Source organism: Nelumbo lutea, chromosome 4 (assembly GCF_056320005.1).
Source record: "Nelumbo lutea isolate HS-2025 chromosome 4, American lotus-T2T, whole genome shotgun sequence".
Lineage (NCBI taxonomy): Eukaryota > Viridiplantae > Streptophyta > Magnoliopsida > Proteales > Nelumbonaceae > Nelumbo > Nelumbo lutea.
In genome coordinates this window covers 36,394,393-36,415,098 of record NC_142687.1, presented here as the reverse complement: position 1 = coordinate 36,415,098, position 20,706 = coordinate 36,394,393, and the positions used below count along the sequence as shown (strand labels likewise).

General features: G+C 40.8%; 1 protein-coding gene across 5 annotated transcripts in view; it reads left to right on the top strand.

The window, feature by feature from the left end:
- LOC148855210 (cycloartenol Synthase-like) overlaps window positions 1-20,706 on the top strand; it is a 114,938-nt gene that overhangs the window by 16,205 nt on the left and 78,027 nt on the right. For all 5 annotated transcript variants that reach the window (XM_088982793.1, XM_088982792.1, XM_088982791.1 and 2 more), the window contains one exon: window positions 1-85. In XM_088982793.1, coding sequence (XP_088838919.1) covers window positions 1-85 — 85 coding nt within the window. The remainder of the gene's footprint in view (window positions 86-20,706) is intronic.

The following is a 20,706-nucleotide window of genomic DNA, read 5'->3' as shown; positions in this document are numbered from 1 at the left end:
GTACTTGGGGCATTTGAATGGTCTGGCAACAATCCACTGCCCCCAGAGATATGGCTATGCTCTTATCTTCTTCCTTTTCATCCAGGTATTTTCCTAAATTATTGTTTCAGATCAGGTTTCATTTCTTTCAATGAAATTAAAAAAGAAAACTTCCTGGAAATTTGTCAACCTAAAAATTTTTGGTTCAGTCCCCAATGTACTGCTTGTTCTTGCTCGAGTAATATGTTTTGCTCTTGGTCGTTTGCTACAAGGAGAAGAACAATATTTAGAGCAGTTCCATGGTCACTAGATACCATACCAAATAGCCTTGCATGCTTTTGCAAGAAAATCTTGCAACTAAAACTGACTTCTTCAATCATGATGGGCATAACCAAAGGACATGTTTGCCTCAATTATGATTCAATTAGAATACTTCAGTCTGGACTATGAATATTTAATATGGTTAGGTCAACAATATTGAACTACACTCTGTTTCCAAATAACTCTTGGATGGATGAAGGGTATATATGGTTAATGGTCATGATGAAATCAATAGTAAGGTTTGACATATTGATACACTCAATAGTAGGTTTGACATATCAAGATGCTCAATACACGCCAATACATTTTGATATTTTGAACCTTGATCAATAGATATGGTTTGGGTTGGTAAGGTTGCCAAATAAATAATTATTCATTCATTTATTTTATTTAATTTTGACTGGTACAAGTGATTTTATATTTATTGAGGTAAACGAAACTATTATAAAAAGTTAAGTGGATTTATATCATAATACTGTCAATCAATGGAAGGTTGCCAAATAAATAATTATTCATTCATTTATTTTATTTAATTTTGACTGGTACAAGTGATTTTATATTTATTGAGGTAAACGAAACTATTATAAAAAGTTAAGTGGATTTATATCATAATACTGTCAATCAATGGAAGAACTGAAGAAGAGTACCAAAAAATGCTTGATTACTAAGATTTAAGTACAAAAATGAAAAACATATGTCTCACAATCTCACCCTCTGCCTCTTATTAGTTGATATCCATCCTTTGACAAATTTATGTATTCAGTACTTGTTATTTTTGGCTAAGAGGAGCAGGCATCCTCGTGGCTGATTTCATGTCAAAGCAAAGGTCATTACATTGCTTACTATATGTATCCATCATTTCATAAGCTCTTGCAATACCAACAATCCTCATTAAAATTACAAAAATGACAATATGATTAACTTGGTTACCTTCTCAGTGAATATGCAGGATCAAGGTTTTAGAATCTGGTAGGTAATCAATCTAATGATAGCTGAGTCTTTATTGGAGTTCCACTGAGTTAAAATATTTCACAGCTTAGAATGGGTAGCAGCATTACTGAATTGTAAATCCTGATTACCATCCAGCTTTAGTTCCAGACCAATGGCCTGTATGCATGTGGGGAACTATTCCAGGATTATGTTTTTATGATGGCAAATGGAGATGGGCCAATGTGATCCCTCCCCTGGATCACCTCCTCAATGTAGACCCCTCTGTCTTAAGTAAACATAGTTCCATTGACATATTCTTGTCTATTGATGTCTACTTTGTGCATCACATCATACTTTTTTATGGTACATTCAAATGGGAGAAATGACATGACCCTTTTGGCTTCATGGTGCTACAAAACAGGGGGTAGTCCATCCCCCAAACTCAAAGTGCCACCAATCTGGATGAAGGTGGGAATTGAACCCAAGTCTCCATTACAATCAGTCATAGACCTTACCAACTGAGCCAGTTGGCACCTTTGAGAAATGTCAAGACCGAGTAGCTCCTATATGAAGTGCTAGGGTAAAGACATAATAGAGAAGTTCAATGTCTCTGAAAATAATCAAGTCCAGTAATTTTTTATGGTAATGGTGTAATGCCATGAGTACAACACTGAAAATTATGGCGGTGGTGGTGCTTATTCTGCAAACCTCTATGGTTTGAAGAAAAGATAAAATGTGGATGAAATAGGTAGTTCGGATGAGAATATGGCTTCAGCTTCATATGCCAATCCTCATGTTTTAAGCATTTTTTAAGTTTGGCATCCATCTTCTAGGTTCTTATCAATAGAATGGAAGGCACCTGATATCGGGGAGCTGGGTGACGGTGGATAAACAGTTTCAAGATGTTTCAGCCAGATGCAAGCCTGTCCTTCAAATCTGAAATAAAATCTGAGAAAAAAATAGAAAAGAATGACAGAGAAAAGGATTACAGCAGAATAGAAGAAGAAGATGGAGAAGAAGAGAGTTCGATTGATTTCTCTCTTCCCTCTCTAATCTTTTGTTAATTTTAATTAAAATGGCTAATTACAAGTCTGCCCTTTAAGTGGGTGGCCAGCTAAGAAAGAACTTAAATAAAAAAATAAAAAGAGGTTAACAGGCCCATTAACACATATAACATAAGGAACATTGCTAAACATAAAAAATAAATACTAAGGCCCATTTGGCCCAGTTTCTCTACACTCCCTCTCAAGCTGAGCATAGATGTCAATCATGCCCAACTTGCTAATATAGTGTGTTAGCTTTCCTTTGGGAACACCTTTAGTCAAAACATCAGTCAAATGCTCTTATGAAGCAATAAATGGCAAGCAAACTTCTCCTGAAGCAACTCTCTCCCGTATAAAATGTCTATCAACCTCTATGTGCTTAGTTTTGTCATGCTGAACAGGATTATGTGCAATGTTGATAGCTGCCTAGTTGTCACAGTAGAGCATCATTGACTTTTCATAGTCAATACCCAACTTTCCCAAAAGTGATCTTAGCCACAATAACTCCGACACTCCATGTGCCATTGTCTTGTATTCTACTTCACCTAAGGATCTAACCACTACAGACTGTTTTTTACTCCTCCATGAGACAATGTTCCCTACCACCAAAGCACAATATCTTGAGGTGGATCTCCTATCATCAATACATCGAGCCTAGTCAGCATCAGTGTATGCCTCCAACTAGATATGTCCATGCTTGGCAAATAGAATACCTTTCCCTAGAGTGCCTTTCAAATAACACAAAACTCTTTCTGTGGATGCTAAATGTGTATCTCTGGGGGAATGCATAAATTGACTAATAACACTCACTGGATAGGAAATATTTGTCCGAGTCATGCAGAGATATAACAACTTCCTGAGCAGTCTCTAGGACACTCCCCTATCAGACAACAGTTCACCATCAGTAGCAGAAAGATTATGGTTTTGGTCCATAGGAATGGAAGCCGGTTTAGCACCAAGTTTACCAGTCTCTACAAGTAGATCAAGAACATACTAGCATTGAGAAATAAAGATGTCATTCTTAGATCTAGCAACTTCAATTCCCAAGAAATATCTGAAATCCCCCAAATCTTTTATCTTAAATTCAATGTTAAGAAATCTTTTGAGTTTAATCACTTCCTTGGTGTCATTACCTGTAACCACAATGTCATTAACATAAACATTCAGAAAAGTCACTAAAGAATTACTTTTCTTCACAAAAAAAGTATGGTTAGGTTGAGTCTGTATGTAACCAAAAGAAACAAGGGCGGCTCTAAATCTCTCAAATCAGGTTCAAGGAGACTGTTTGTGACTATAAAGGGACTTCTTCAATTTACACACCTTCCCTTTCATTTCCTTGCCATACACTTTGGAGATAAAGACATATAGGCTTCCTCATTTAGATCTCCATTTAAGAAGGCATTTTTAACATCAAACTAGTGAAGAGGTCAATCAAAAGTAGCAGTTAGAGACAACAAAACTCGAACTGAAGTCATTTTAGCCACAGGAGCAAAAGCCTCAAGGTAATCAATACCATACATCTGAGTGTACCCTTTAGCAACCAATTGAGCCTTAAACCTCTCAATAGTGCCATCAGAATGAAACTTGATAGTGAAATCCCATTTACAACTCACTGGTTCCTTCCCTTTAGGCAGGTCCACAATATCATAGATATGGTTCTGTAGAGAGGATGGGCTAAATGGCCCATAGACTACTTATTTCTTTTGTTTATGTTCTTTGCTGTAATGGGCCTTACTCAAGTTATGTTTTCTTTAAATTATTCGCCCAGTTAAGGGCCTCCCTATAATTACTGAAAATAAATTAATGAAAAGGGATTAGGGTGTAAGAGAGGATTAGCATTCGAAAATCTCTCTCTGAACCCTTATTGCTGCCACCTTCTTCTTCCTCTTCTCTCTTCTTGATTCTCTGTTTTTGCTGTTCTCTATCACTTTTCTGCACTATTTTAATTAGTCCATTTATTTCAAAAGGTTGTTTTTCTTCTTAGTATCAGAGCAGGCTCTCCTTTTCTCTCTTTTCTCCTCTTTCTTCCCATACATGGTGTGTATGGAGTACTGATTCGAATGAATAGTTTTTTTTTCAGCCTAGTTGTTAATGGTTTTTGGAGAGGAGGCTGTCCTTGTCGTAACTTTGATAGTTTAGGTGTGTTGCCCAAAACCATAATTAATTGAGAAATCTGCTTGCGGGCCCATAGGAAGTTTGACCTTGGCACTCAGTGATTGAAAGACTTCTTCTACTTCATCTTGAAGATTGATTCAAGTTGCTCAGTGTTCTGTGAAGTCTACAAGGTGTGGCTGGGTTTTTTCTATTTCTCCTGGGTTTCGGGCATGGCACAGTTGACAAGTACGGCTGCATAGAGGTTGATTTGCAACATATATTTTTTCCTGTCTTCCTTGATTATTAATTGAAGTCGTTAGAAGTTGATGGAAATTGTTGCCTGGGAAAATACTAATGATGCTGAAACCTACATAAAATTAGTTGAGAGAATCAGGGTTTTTGAATTCTTGATGGGGCTGAATCTTGAGTATGACATCACAAAACAAAACATCTTATCCAAGGATAGTGTTTCATTTTCTCAAGCCTATGCCTTGGTGAGTAGTGAAGAATGCGGGAGACTAGTTCAGGTTCAAGGGACTGGTCTAAATGACCACTTTGCCAACATGGGGCTGAATCTTAAGGGAACTATAGGAAGTCCAGGTGGTTCGGTTAAGAAGGAAGTTATTTGTGAGTACTGTAAGAAACCAAAGCAATACAAAAGACAAGTGTTGGAAACTGCTCCAGGAGCTTCTTCCCCCTCGTTTCTAAAAGAAAATTGATAATGTGAAGACAAGAAGTGCCAACATTACTACTGGTCCAAATAATGGCAGATGCTTAACCAAAGAGAGGATTGCTAGTGAACAGTTAGCAATTATGAAGGAAAAATATGAGAAGTATGGAAGGATGATTAGCCACCTAGAGAGTGTAGCCTCTTCTTCCAACCCTCTGAGAAATTCAACTTCTATATTTGCTCATTCAGGTATACAGGCTTTTGCCAATCATGCAACTATCTCAGGTAATCGTAGGATCCATTGGATTATTGATTTTGGTGCTTATAACCATATGACCAGCCTTTCCACTTTGTTTATTTCTTATGATTTGCTTCCTGGCCGTGATAAAATCACCCTGGCCGTGATAAAATCACCCTAGCCGATGTCTCTCTTGCTCCTATCTTTGGAAAGGGAACTATCAAGGCTACAGATTCTCTGTTACTTCCTTCTGCTCTTCATTTCCCCAAACTAAATACAAATTGTTATCTGTAAGTAGCCTAACTAAGTCTTTGAACAGTAGTGTAACATTTTTTCCTTTTTACTGTGTTTTTCAAGATCTGGAGTCTTAGAAAGTGATTGGGATTGGCCATGAGGCGAATGGAATATATCTACTGGATACTCCTAGACAGAGCCAAGGACAACCTGGGAAAGCTACCTTTGGATCTACATCTTCAGAGTTTGTTAGTCATGTCATGTTATGCCATTTCTGTTTGGGTCATCTTTCTTTTTCTACATTGATTCATTTATTCCTAGAACTATTTAAGGGAATTAATTTGTCTGGTCTTCATTGTGAATCTTGTGAGTTGTCAAAACATTGTAGAAGCAGTTACCCTTTGGGTAATAAAAGATCTTCTTCTCCATTCCATTCCATATTGTGCACTCTAATGTGTGGGGGCTATACCACTTGCCCTCTATGAGTGGATATAAATATTTTATCTTGTTTATTGATTTTTTTTTCACGATATACTTGGCTATTTTTGATGAAGTTCCCAGACTTGTGAGGCAGTTTCATGTATTTGTTTTTACCCAATTTGATACTAGAATCACTGATTTGGGGGTTATTCATCAAAGTTCCTGTGTTAGACTCCAGAACATAATGGAGTTGCTGAAAGAAAAAATCGACACATTGTTGAAGTTGCAAGAAGTATCCCATTTGCTCCCACATCTCTACAAGATTTTAGGGGGATGCTGCCCTCACTCCAACCTACCTAATTAGCCGTATGCCATCGAGGGTGTTGGATTTTAAGTCTCCTTTTAGTCTCTTTCATCGGGCAAGGACCTTTTTCCTATTCCACTTCGTGTCTTTGGTTGCACTTGTTATGTACACATTCCAAGTACCCAGAGACATAAATTTGAACCAAAGGTCCACAAGTGCATTTTCCTTGGTTATGCCTCCACACAAAAGGGTTATTTTTGTTTTGATCCAAAGTCTGGAACTCGGTTTGTCTCAATAGATGTCACCTTTGATGAGTCTTCTTCTTTTTATGATCCTTCTATGGAGAAGCATTGTCCAAAGGAGGAGAATTTGTCACAATTGTTTGATCTCCCCATTCCTGTCACAGTTGAGTCTTCTTTTGAGCCTCCTACTTCAAATGAGTCAAGGGAGGAATAGTCATCTCATTCTCTTTCCAGTATCCCTATTCCTCCTCCATTACTTCCTCGTCCTCTCTTTAATCACAGGTTGTAACAGCATTAGAGAGCTAGAAGTGGGGAGGTTGTTTCTTCTACATCACATGAGCCTCCTACACTTCCAGTCACAGAAGAGACAACAGGTACTAATATAGTCCCTTTGGAGACATCCTTCCCAGACATTGATGTCCCTATTGTTATCAAGAAAGGTAAAAGGAAGTGTACCGCACATTGCATTTCCAAGCACCTTTCTTATAGTTTGCTCTCTCTTTCATATTTTGGCTATCTTTCTTCTGTTGTTTCTAACCCAATACCCAGGTCAGTGTCAGAAGCTCTTACTATTCCATAATGGAAGGATGCTATGAGAACGGAAATTGATGCCCTGCATAAGAATGACACTTGGGAAGTGGTTGATTTGCTTGGAGGGAAGGAACTAGTGTGCTGTAAGTGGGTTTTCACCATCAAATATCATGCTGATGGCACTATTGAAGGTACAAAGCTAGGCTGGTTGCAAAAAGTTATACACAGACATATGGGATTGACTATCTGGAGACCTTTGCCCCTGTTGCGAAGATGACCTCTGTGAGGGTTCTGCTATCTCTGGCTGCACATTCAGATTGGCCACTTTACCAGCTGGATGTGAAAAATGCATTCCTGAATGGAGAGTTACATGAGGAGGTCTATATGTCTCTTCCTCTGGGGATGTATGACACAGATATGGAGAGAAAAGTATGCAAGCTAAAGAAATCTCTTTATGGACTTTGTTAGAATGCTCGAGTCAGGGGTATTTTGGTCATTCTGGTGTATCTTATTGAAAGTGAAATGTCTATTGTATCTGAGTTTAAGTTATGTGTCCCATCTTTTATGAGGGACAACATTTGTCTTTCTTGTAACTTAAGTTTTATGAATAAAAGTCAAGTGGGTCTGCTAGGAGAGAGTGACTTTCACTTTTCTCTCTTCTAGTCTGGCCGAACATTCTTCTCCTTCTTTCTCTTTTCTTTCTTCTTCCTTCTTCTCTGCTTTAACCTAGAATGAACTAGGGTTTATTCACATGGTATCAGAGCTGTAAGGTCATATCCTTATTTTTTTCTTGTTGCTGTTCTCTTTCTGGGTTCACCGCCAGTTTTCACAGTCGTCTTCTTCATTTTCGATTGACCTGAGTGGAGGTTCGATAAGGGGCTGAAAAGGAGCTGTCGTTTTGTGGGTTTGGAGGTGAGAATGCCTCTATTCGTTGCTGTGGTGGTCGTTGAAGTGGTATACTAAATCCTCTATTCAGTATCGAAGAGGGCTGAATGTGGACGGGTATGAACACTACTGTTGTTTGTCCAAGTAAGGGACTGTAAATGTTTTCTTGTTGCTTCAAAAGTTGGTTCTGGTGATGCTTGGTGTGACTGATATGCATTTCAGTCGTATTCCTCTGCATTCCTCTTCATATGTATGTTGAAAGAAGAGTTGTCGACTACTGAGGTTCACAACAGCAGTAGTTTGGTGGTGGTTGTGTCGTGGTGATTGGTGGTAGTGGTGGTTGGGTCCTAGACCTTGTGTGTAATCAGTTCTGCAGTGTGCAACCCAAGTGTTTGATGTGAAGACTGAGTGATTTCAGTCTTAGTGTGTGGTGGTGAATGGTTTTGCAGTGTGCAGCCCAGGTGTTTGATGTGAAGACTGAGAGATTTCAGCTTAAGTGTGTGGTGTGTAATGTGTATTTAAAGCTGGGATTGGTGGTGCTATAAGTGAGATAATCCATGTGAAAGAGTGTGTGGTTGTGTTGTATACTTGAAGGTGAAATAATGGAGATGGCTTCTTCCGTAGATGGGAATGACAACAAAACCAGCATCATGCTTTCTTCAGATTATATAAGTGTTCAAATGACATCCATCAAGTTGAATGGTGAGAACTATGTACCATGGGCAAAATCTGTGGAGGTGTTCTTGAAGGCCAAGAGGAAAGTAAAACATGTGAGGGAGGAGAAACCTTCCTCTAATTCTCCTGGGTTCAGTGATTGGGAACAAGATGATGCATAGATAATGACATGGGTTTGGAACAGCATGGAACCAAAGATTAGTGTGAACTTCATGTTCCTAGATACAGCCAAAGAAATCTGGGATCATGCTAAAAAGTTGTACTCTGGACAAGACAACACAACTAGGGTATATCAGTTGTACCAAGAGTACTTCAATTTGAACCAAGGAAGTCAAAGCTTAGAGTACTATGCAAGTTTGAGGAACATCCGCAATGAGCTAAATGTGTATCACCCTCTAACATCAGATGCCCAGATCCAACAAAAGTAACGTGAACAACTTGATGTGACTAGGTTTCTTGTGGACTTGAAGGTTGAGTATGAGCCTGTCAGAGCACAAATATTGGGGGGATCAGCTCTCCCTTCACTTGAAGAAGTTTTTGTCCATCTCAAAAGGACATCCATTGAGTCGGTGGAACATTCTTCCTTCTCTGATAGATCTGGTTTGGTAGTGACTAAAGGGAGTGGCCGTGGAAGTAGAAGTGGTGGTGGCAGCAGTGGACCTCCAAGCAACCGTGGTGGACACATATTTAATCAGGCTAGTGGCTGGACTGGAGGCCGAGAGTTAGGGGGAGGCCGTGGAAGAGGAAGGAGTAATGCTCAGAGAAAATGTACACATTGTGGCTTAGAGGGGCACATAGTTAATTTCTGCTATGATTTGCGTGGTCCACCCAACACTTGGGCTAACCATGCTACATCTAAGAGTAGTAGCACCATTACTAAAAGCCAGCAAACTGTCCCAACCCCCTTCAACCCGCTTGTGCATCCGGGCAGGAAATGGTGAGTGTACCACGGGCAGTGTATGAGTAGTTCCTTCAAACATCTCAGCAGAGCACAACTACACTTGCCCATTCAGGTATGACTTGCTTGGCTTCTAAAGCCTCACCCTGGATCATTGATTTCGGAGCCTCAGACCATATGTCTGGGACTCTTGATGTATTTTCTTCTCTTTCTCGCTCCTCCACATCTTAGTCAGTTACTCTTGCTAATGGTTCTACATCTCCTATTTGTGGTGTTGGTGATGTTGATTTCTCCTCCATGTCTTTAGCATCTGTTTTATATGTTCCTAAGTTTCCGTTTAATCTTATGTCTGTTAGCAGATTAACCAAGTCTCTTGATTATTCTGTAACCATCTGTCATTCTTCTTGTGTGTTTTAGGATCTCTAGACCGGGAAGAAGATTGGTGGAGGGCATGAAGCAAGTGGTTTGTATTACCTTGATGGTGGTGGCCCCCCAGTGGCTTTTCAGTCGTCTCTTACTCCTCTCCAATGGCACTACAGACTCGGTCATCTCTCTCTCAAGTCTTTGAAGCTGCTAGTCCCTTCGTTGAGTCATCTTTCATCGTTAGATTGTGAGTCATGTCAGTTGGGAAAACATCATCGAGTCTCATTTAGTCCAAGAATTGATAGTCGTGTCTCTAGTCCCTTCGCTTTAGTTCATTCTGATGTATGGGGTCCAGTTAAAGTTGTGTCATAAAATGGGTTTAAGTACTTTGTAATCTTTGTTGATGACTTTTCAAGGATGACATGGATCTACCTTATGAAAGACCGTAGTGAATTGTTCTCTATTTTTCAGAAATTTCATGCTGAAATACGCACTCAATTTGGTGTTCATTTGAAAATACTACGCTCTGATAATGCCAAATAATACATCTCCTCACCATTTCAGCAATACCTAGAACATCATGGAATAATTCATCAAACTTCTTGTGCCTACACCCCGCAACAAAACGGTGTAGCTGAACGGAAAAATAGACATCTTCTTGAAATTGCTCGGTCCTTGATGATCAATATGCATGTCCCAAAGCATTTTTGGAGTGATGCTGTTCTTACATCCTGTTTTTTGATAAATCGGATGCCCATGTCAATCCTTGGAAGTCAATCCCCTTTCTCCGTGTTGTTTCCCACTTCGTCTCCCTTTCCTCTCACCCTAAGAGTTTTTGGTTGTGTTTGTTTTGTTCAACACTTGGGGCCTGGAGTAGACAAGTTAGATGCTCGAGCTACGAAGTGTATTTTTCTTGGCTACTCGAGAATTCAAAAAGGGTATTAGTGTTATAACCCAAAATTTCATAAATCGTTTGTGTGCTCTGATGTCACCTTCTTTGAATCAGTTCCATTTTTCTCAGATGTCGGGGTCTCTTCTTCTCCCTCTATGGTTCCTCTTCCTATACCAGTTATGGACCCTCTTCCCGTAGCTCCCATTCCTACTGCGGATGCACATCATATGCCTGTTACTACAGAAAGGCCGCCAATTACTCAAGTGTATACCCACAGAAGTGCTTCGGCCCCTCCTCCACTTCAGCACCTTTCGACAGATCCTGCTACTGCTCCTTCTCCCTCAGATTTTTATCTTCCTATTGTTTTGCGGAAAGGTAAACGTACTTGTACTTCTCATCCCATTTCAGACTATGTTTCCACTGCTCACCTTTCTGCTTCTCATTGCAAGTTTATATCATTACTCTCATTGGTTCCCATTCCCAAGACTGTACAGGAAGCCCTTACCTCCCCAGGGTGGAGGCAAGCCATAGAAGAAGAACTCTCTGCTCTACAACATAATCACACGTGGGAACTCACCACCCTTCCTCCTGGTAAGCATACTGTTGGGTGTAAATGGGTCTATACAGTGAAGCATCTTCCTAATGGCAGTGTGGAACGATTGAAAGCACGGTTGGTGGCCAAGGGCTATTCTCAATTATATGGTGTGGACTATATGGAGACATTCTCTCCTGTGGATAAAATTGGTTCAGTTCGGGTGTTGATCTCAGTAGAAGATCAAGACTGTAATCAGTCTTGAATCCTAATAGGTTTTAGGTTTACAAAACAGAAGAAAAGTGAGAGAAAGGAGAGAGAATAAAAGAGAAACAGGAGAACACAAGTGGTTGAAAGGAGGGACAGAATCTTACTCATCTGCCGCCGTCACTTTCTTATTATTTATAGGTTATGTTTAGTACATAATGGAAAGGACACATCTGCCCTCAGTACTTACATAATAAATAAAGTAAATAAAAGCTGAAATAAATAACAACTGAATTAACAAACTGGCTCAAACTGACACTGCTATAACTGAAACAAATAACTACACATGCTGTCCTACGAACACAGTGGGGACCACTGCAGTGGGGCCCACATCAGTGTTCTCTACACTCCCCCTCAAGTTGGGAGTAGATATCTATCATTCCCAACTTGGATAGGTCTTTCTCTATCTTCTTCCTTGGTACAACTTTGGTGAGGATATCCGCGAGCTGCATATTAGATGTGATGTACGGAAGACACACTTCTTGTGATATGACCCTTTCTCGCACAAAATGTCGATCAACTTCGATATGTTTAGTTCTGTCATGCTACACTGGGTTGTGGGCTATATTAATAGCTGCCTGATTATCACAATACAACATTAAGGGCTTCTCATAGTCAATACCCAACTCTTCAAGTAGTGACCTCGGCCACAAGATTTCAGCTAAGAGACAAGGTTACCTCCCACAAGGGCACAATATCCAGAGGTAGACCTTCTGTCATCAACACTCCCAGCCCAATCTGCATTTGTATAGATTTCCACTCTCATGTGATTATTGTTCTTGAGCAGTATACCTCTATCCAGGCATCTCTTCAAGTATGCTAATATTCTCTCTGCTGCAAGAAGATGAGAAGTTCTAGGGGAGTGCATGTACTGGCTAACAACACTAACTGCATAGCTGATATCCGGCCGAGTGAGGCAGAGATATAGGAGCTTTCCAACCAACCGTTGGAACATAACTTTGTCTTCAAGAGGCTCTCCGCTCTCTGTACTAATCTTGTGATTTTGTTCGATGGGTGTATCAGCCGGCTTAACACCCAACTTTCTAGTTTCCGCCAACAGATCTAGAACATATTTTCTCTGAGAGATAAAAATCCCCTGCTTGGATCTAGCAACCTCAATACCCAAAAAGTACCGCAGTGCACAAAGATCTTTCACCTCAAACTCTTGATGAAGGAGCTGTTTGAGGGACTCAATCTCATGACTGTCATTTCCTGTCACCACAATATCATCAACATATACTGCAAGTAGTGTCAGAGAGGACTCCACCCTCTTGATGAATAGTGTATGATCTGACTGGGCCTGTACATAACCAAACTTTCCAAGGGCTAATCTGAACCTATCAAACTAGGCTCTAAGTGACTTCTTCAAACCATACAATGCCTTGTTCAGTCGACAAACCTTCTTACCTGTCTTTGTATCATAGAATCCAGGAGGCAACTGCATGTAAACCTCTTTCTGTAAGTCTCCATTCAGAAAGACATTTTTAACATCCATCTGAAACAGGGGCCAAGAATGATTTGCTGCAAGGGATAACAGAACTTGGATGGTGGTCATCTTGGCTACTGGGGCAAAGGTCTCCAAGTAGTCTATACCATAAGTCTGAGTGAACCCCTTTGCAACCAGCCAGGCTTTGTACCTTTCAATAGACCCATCGGCATTATGCTTCACAGTGAACACCCATCTGCATCCCACCGGTTTCTTTCCTTTTGGTGGGTCAACCAGTGCCCAAGTATTATTCTTCAACAGGGCATCCATTTCGACTTGCATTGCATCTTTCCATTCTGGAACTGCTAAGGCTTCTTGCACTATTATTGGAATAGGGACATCGGCAATGGAAGTGAGATAGGACCGGTAAGATGGAGGCAAACGATCATAGGATAAGAACTGTGAGATGCTGAGCTGTAGAAGTGGTGCAATGCCGTTTCCCTTTGCGAATGGCAATAGGGAGATCAAGGTCATCCACAAGAGGGGAGGTGGCAACAGTGAGAGGTATCTAAGTAGGCTCTGGATCTGGAGCCGCAGAAGGAACTGGAGCTGGCCGGGACTGCCGATGACTAAGATCAACCTGCCTGCATCGCCTGTGATAGACTCTCAACTCCGGCTCCCTCTGACCACCCTCACCACTATAGCCTTCATTATCCAGTGGAATAGGTAAAGAAACAGCCCCACTCAAAACAGCCCCACTTCTACTAGCCCCACTTCCACTCTCACTGCTCTCCCCCTGAGGAAAGAAACTCAAAATAGCCTCGCTTCTTCCAGCCCCATTTCCACTCTCATTGCTCTCCCCCTGAGGAGAAACCCTAGGATAATAGGGTGTCTCCTCAAAGAAGGTGACATCCATGGAGACAAACCGTTTCCCTAAAACCGGATCATAACAGCAATAACCCTTTTGAGTTTGTGCATAACCAAGGAAAATGCATTTGGAGGCCTTAGGTTCAAACTTGGAATGATGAGGCCCGAGAAGTTGAACGAAACAGGTACAACCAAAGGTTTTAAGGGGAACAATGAACAACTCCTCGTCTAGGTATAGAAGGGAAAAGGGGGTTCTCATATCAAGAACCCGGGAAGGAACTCGATTAATGAGATAAACTGCCGTGAGGATAGCATCACCCCGGAAGCGAATAGGTACCTTGGAGGTAAAGAACCTGTGGTGTATAAGGACAAGTGCTCTGGTGAATAACTCCATGGCTAAGAAGGTAGGAGGTCAATGGTTGAGCAAAGTATTCCTTTGCATTATCAGATCTAAGGACTTCGATTTTGGTCCCAAACTGAGTGAGAATCATTTGATGGAAGTTTTGGGTCAGAGCAGGAACCTCATCCCGAGAACGCATAAGATAAACCCAAGAAAACCGGGTATGATCATCAACAAACAGTAGAAAATATCTGTACCCACCCATAGAAGAGATATGATATGGCCCTCAAACATCAGTATGCACAATATCAAAAGAGGAATTACTCCTTTTATTAGTTAAAGAATAAGAGGTTATACAATGTTTGGCAAACTCACAACTTTCACACCTCAACTTTGATAACTCAACTGAGCTGAACTCCCAACTTCATTTTCCAACTGTATGAGGGCAGCCCGAACAACAGCTAAAGTCTTTAGGGATGTGCTTGATGAGGATGCTGAATCAGTGTTCACGGCCACACGAGCATTACCCTTCTTATTTCTTAATTTTGCTGGGACCAAGTGAGGATGTAGCTTCCAACAAGTATCTTTTGTGTGCTTGAGTTTCTTGCAATGTTCACATACTAGATCCCATTTATCTTCCTTCTTCCGGTCCCTTTCTAAGTCACCCCCTGGCATAGGTTTAATAGCTGTCAAGGCTGGGAAAGAGGGCTGAGGCTGCATCATGACTTTCCTCCTGGTCTCTTCACTATGCACCAGGGAGTATGCTTGAGAAAGGGTCACACTATCTCTTGTCAATATCTGTTGTCGCACAATGTCATATTCTGAATTCAAGCCAGCCAGAAACTGAAATACCCTATTCGTCTCGACTTGCTTTCTGTGAGTCTGTGCATCTTTAGGACTCTCCCACTCAAGGGTCTCTAGATGGTCAATCTCATGCCACAAGGATTTCAAGGTAGAGAAGTAGACAGAAATTGGCTTCTCTCCTTGTTTAAGGTTGTTCACCTCACACTTCAGTTCATAGGCTCTGGCAACATTAAGGGGTTGGGAATAGGTTTCTTTCACAACATCCCATATCTCTTTGGCTGTCTTTGCCCACAAGTAATTTCGGGTGATATGTGGATGCATAGAATTACACAGCCACGCCATAACCAAATAGTTCTCTTGAACCCACTTGGTGTATGTTGGGTCCTCCTTGGAAGGTTCTTTCACATCTCCCAAGAGGTAACCCAGTTTTCCCCTTCCTCCAATAGCCATCATGGCTGATTGAGCCCACTCCAAATAATTTGACTCATCAAATCTCATACTTGTAATCTGAAACCCGGTTTCAGATACACTACCATAACTGTGGTTTCCAAAACTACTTTCTCCCTGACCCTTAAACTCCATCTTTGATCAAGATTCAATAGCTACAAACTGTTCGAGTCATTATACCAGAAAACAGAGTCAAACAAGCAGGTTTGAAAACTGATCCAAAACCAACACAAATCTGATCTGATTTGAAATCAATCGCCTATCATAGTATAGGCAAGGAATCAACTCAAATCTGATCTGAAATCAATCGGCATGCATAATACTAGGCAGCCTGTCAATCTGAGATGCTATTTTCTGAAATCACTACTATGGGGCCCACTACTACGAGAGCAAAATTAGGGTTTCAACTGTGGGTCTGAAATAAGTGCTCAGCTGCACTCTCCAAGCAGTCCGCACAAGTGGGACTTGTCGTAGGGCGATATGAAACCCTAAAACTAATCACCTCTGAGAGGGAAGGGGTTCGGCTCAACAGTCAAACCCTAGAAACAAACTTAAACACAGTTTGGCAAGTCAAACCCTAGAAACAAACGTGAACACAGTTCGGCCCCTACTTCTAGATAGGTCCAACCTATCTCGACTGATTGCAGTTTCTGAAACTCAATAAAAAAACTTACTTATGTACTTCGGTTTATTGTCTTCTAGGGTTACCTGAACCCTAACCTTCGCTGCTTCTTGCTGATTACCAACTCTCTGCAAGCCGCAGCAAGTCTTCAACTGCTGCGAACCTCTCCTGGTAATCTCCAAGATTCAGCCACCGAATACTTCTTCAAAGCTTCCAGCCCTAGCTAGTGGTCGACTAGACTAGACACACGTGAGAAGCCCTAGATAGGCTCTGATACCAAGTAGAAGATCAAGACTGTAATCAGTCTTGAATCCTAATAGGTTTTAGGTTTACAAAACAGAAGAAAAGTGAGAGAAAGGAGACAGAATAGAAGAGAAACAGGAGAGCACAAGTGGTTGAAAGGAGGGATAGATTCTTACTCATCTACCGCAGCCACTTTCTTATTATTTATAGGTTATGTTTAGTACATAATGGAAAGGACACATCTGTCCTTAGTACTTACATAATAAATAAAGTTAATAAAAGCTGAAATAAATAACAACTGAATTAACAAACTGACTCAAACTGACACTACTATAACTGGAACAAATAACTACACATGCTGTCCTACGAACACAGTAGGGACCACTGCAACAGGGCCCACATCAGTGTTCTCTACAATCTCATTGGCTACTATGTATGATTGGCCTCTCCTACAACTTGACATCAAAAATGCCTTTCTACATGGTGATCTTGTTGAGGAGGTACATATGGAGCAACCACCAGGGTTTGTTGCTCAGGGGGAGGCTGGTAGGTGTGCAGGCTCAAAAAGGCAATCTATGGACTGAAACAATCTCCTCGTGCATGGTTCGGCAGGTTCAGTGAAGTGGTAAAGGCCTTTGGGATGAAACAGTGTTAGGTTGATTTTTCTGTGTTCATCTATAACTCAAAAGATGGAAAAATCTTGCTAGTCGTGTATGTGGATGATATTGTCATAACTGAAAGTGACAACAATGGAAATGACAGACTGAAAAAATTCTTACAGGATCACTTCAATACGAAAGATCTGGGGAAGATAAAGTACTTCTTAGGAATAGAAGTTGCGAGGTCAAAACAGGGAATCAACCTATGTCAGAGGAAATATGTTCTTGATCTACTTGAAGAAACAGGGTTGTTAGGTGCTAAACCAGCAGTGACTCCTATGGAACTCAATGCCAAGCTAAGTATGGATGCAGGTGAAGAGTTTGAAGATCCTGGAAGATACAGAAGGTTGGTGGGAAAGTTGAACTATCTGACCATTACCCGACCAGATATATCATTTGCTGTGAGTGTGGTGAGTCAGTTTATGCAACATCCCCGGGTTCCTCACTGGGAAGCTGTTCTGAGAATTGTTAGGTACCTAAAGGGTGCTCCAGGTCGTGGTTTGTTATACCAAAAGGGAGGAACTCTTGAGATAGTAGGGTACACAGATGCTGATTGGGTTGTTTTTATATCAGACAGGAGGTCAACCATAGGGTATTGTACCTTCCTGGGTGGCAATCTTGTAACATGGAAGAGCAAGAAGCAAACAGTGGTGGCAAGAAGTAGTGCAGAAGTAGAATACAGGGCTATGGCCCATACCACATGTGAACTAGTATGGCTGAAGAACTTACTATAGGAGATGGGTTTCTCAATTGACAAACCCATGAAACTATACTGTGATAATCAAGCTGTTGTTCACATCTCATCCGATCCTGTCTTCCATGAAAAAACTAAAAATATTGAGGTGGATTGTCACTTTGTGAGAGAGAAGGTAATAAGTGGGGTAATAACTACATCTCATGTGAGCTTAGGAAATCAGTGGGCAGATCTCTTCACAAAAGGATTGTCTCGGGGAAGAATAGATTACATTTGTAACAAGCTAGGACTATATGATATACTCTCCAGCTTGAGGGGGATGTTAGAATGCTCGAATCAGGGGTATTTTGGTCATTCTGGTGTATCTTATTGAAAGTGAAATGTCTATTGTATCTGAGTTTAAGTTATGTGTCCCATCTTCTACGAGGGACAACATTGTCTTTCTTGTAACTTAAGTTTTATGAATAAAAGTCAAGTGGGTCAGCTAGGAGAGAGTGACTTTCACTTTTCTCTCTTCTTGTCTGGCCGAACATTCTTCTCCTTCTTTCTCTTTTCTTTCTTCTTCCTTCTTCTCTGCTTTAACCTAGAATGAACTAGGGTTTATTCACAGACTTAAACAGTCACCTACGACATGGTTTGAAAGGTTTAGGGCTGCCCTTGTTAACTTTGGCTATATACAGACTTAGTCTGATCATACCCTCTTTGTGAAGAGGAGAGACACTTTGGCGGTATATCTTATTGTCTATGTTGATGATATAGTTTTTTTTAATGAATAATAGTAAGATTTATTAGATAAAAAACTGATTTAGAGTTGTGAATTCATACAACATCCCAGGGAGAGGCGCAAGTTGCAGCCCCTCCTTGAATCTTACAAGTAACACTAGGAAAGAAAAACAGAAATCACAGCTGAGCCCAAAACATGTCTTCCCGATTTACCCCTTGCTTAGCTAAGACACCGGACAAAGTATTTGCTGATCTCCCCACCCACTGTAAAGAGACTATCATATTCCTTGTCAACCAACTAAATTTCTTCATTTCATTCTTGTAGCGCCATATAGCATCTTCAGGAATTTTCAACCAGCCCACTGCCACTTTGGAATCTCCTTCAATTACTAGATGCTATACCCCTAGCTAGTTTGCAAGTTGCACCCCTTGTATAGCAACTAATAGCTTTGTCTGGATGGAATCCCCAACTCCTAGGGGACCCGAGTAGAGCAACAGAATCTCTCCCTTCTTGTTTCTCAAGACACCACCCATTCCAGATAAGCCTGGATTGCCCATGCTACTTCCATCAAAGTTCAGCTTCAGTGAGCATTCAGATGGAGGAGACCATCTTGTAATTGACTTATCCTTTTGAGGGTGAACACTTTGCTATTGCTGACCAGTTTCTCCAGAGGTCATTAAAGGAGAATTGGTGAAAGATTTCCATAGTTTTCAACCAATGTATTGCCCTATGCAGTACACAGTCTTTCAATTCCTGATTGCTCCTTTCCTTTTCTTGAAAGATTCTAGCATTCCTTTCCTCCCAAAGAGTTCAAATCAAGGCCGCACAAGCACATCTCCACATAATTCTCCCTCTTCTTGTAGGCCAAGAGAAAGTAGAATGGTTAAAGATCATGTGAACTTCTGCTAGCATACTCCAAGTACTCCCAAACAACGAAGGTAGCCAAGCCCAAAGGTCTGCAAGAAAAGGATAGGATATTAGTAGATGGTAACAATCCTCCCCGTGAGCTCTATAGAGGATACACCAATTTGGAGAATTACAAAGGAAGGGCCTTCTCTTTTGTAAGTTATCTAGAGTATTTACTTTACCATAGAATACTTTCCAACAAAATGCCATAATCTTTGGGGGAACTGGCCTACACCAAATTTCCTTTGAAGGAAAAAGTTGTTGAGCAGAAAGTTGAGAGATGGACTTGAAGTAAGAAGCACAAGTAAAGGTTCCTTTGGGTCTAGGAATCCACACCCTTTTATCAGGCTTGGAGGGATCCAAGCAAACCTGATTAAGGCAATGTAGCAAATCTGAAAGAGATTCAATTTCATTATCACTGAGTCCCCTACGAAACCCAAAATCCCAATTAGGAGCCAACGGTGTTCCCAAAGGTGACACAAATTTTGAAACCACCTCTTTTTTATACAAGGAAACAGAAAAAAGCAAAGGGAAAAAGGTCCTTTAAGGGGGTATCTCCTAACTAGATATCCTCCCAAAAGCAAACAACGTTGCCAGAACAAACTTCGTACCTGATATTGAGAAAGTGAGGAAGGGTGTTGTGAATGGCCTTCCAAGGTGCTGCCAGGTTAGCCTACCTTGATACACCAGCATCCCGTCCATTCTCTGATCTCCCATGAATGCTTCCCACCACCTCATGCCACAGCCTCTCACTTTCCAATGATCATCGCCACAACCATTTCCCTAATAAAGCTTGATTTTTTTCAATCACCCTTCCAAGGCCCAAACCCCCCTCTTCATTACTTCTACAAACAATTTCCCAACTAATGAAATGATCCTTTTTTTCTTGTCTCGGCTCTCACAAGAAGTCTCTCATCAACTTCTCCTACTTCTTAGCTTCCCTAATTGGTATCCTAAAGACAAACAAGAAGTGAGTAGGTAAGTTAGCCAACGTAGCTCTTATTAAAGTAATTCTCCCTCCCAAAGAGATATAGTTCTTCTTCCACAAGGCTAATCTCTTCTCAAACTTTTCTAACACTGGGGGTCCAAAATCTACTCTCCCTAGGGTTTTCCCCTAATGGAAGCCCTAAGCATGACATAGGCCAGGTAGAGATGGAACACTCAAGACAATCTGCAATAACCTTGATCTCCCCATCCTTCAAGTTTATACCTGCTATGCAACTCTTTTCCAAATTTATTTTTATATTAGAAATCCTTTCAAATCCTTTGATCAGCTCCTTTAGATTTGATACCTTCTCATTAAAGCCTCCTTCACAAAAGATCATTAGGTCATCTGCAAACTGAAGGTGGGTAACTGGGATTTGGTGCTTCCCTATTCTCCAACCCCTAACGGCATCTTCACTATCATCCTTAGTAATGATCCTACAAATCACATCGGCTACTAATGTAAAAAGAA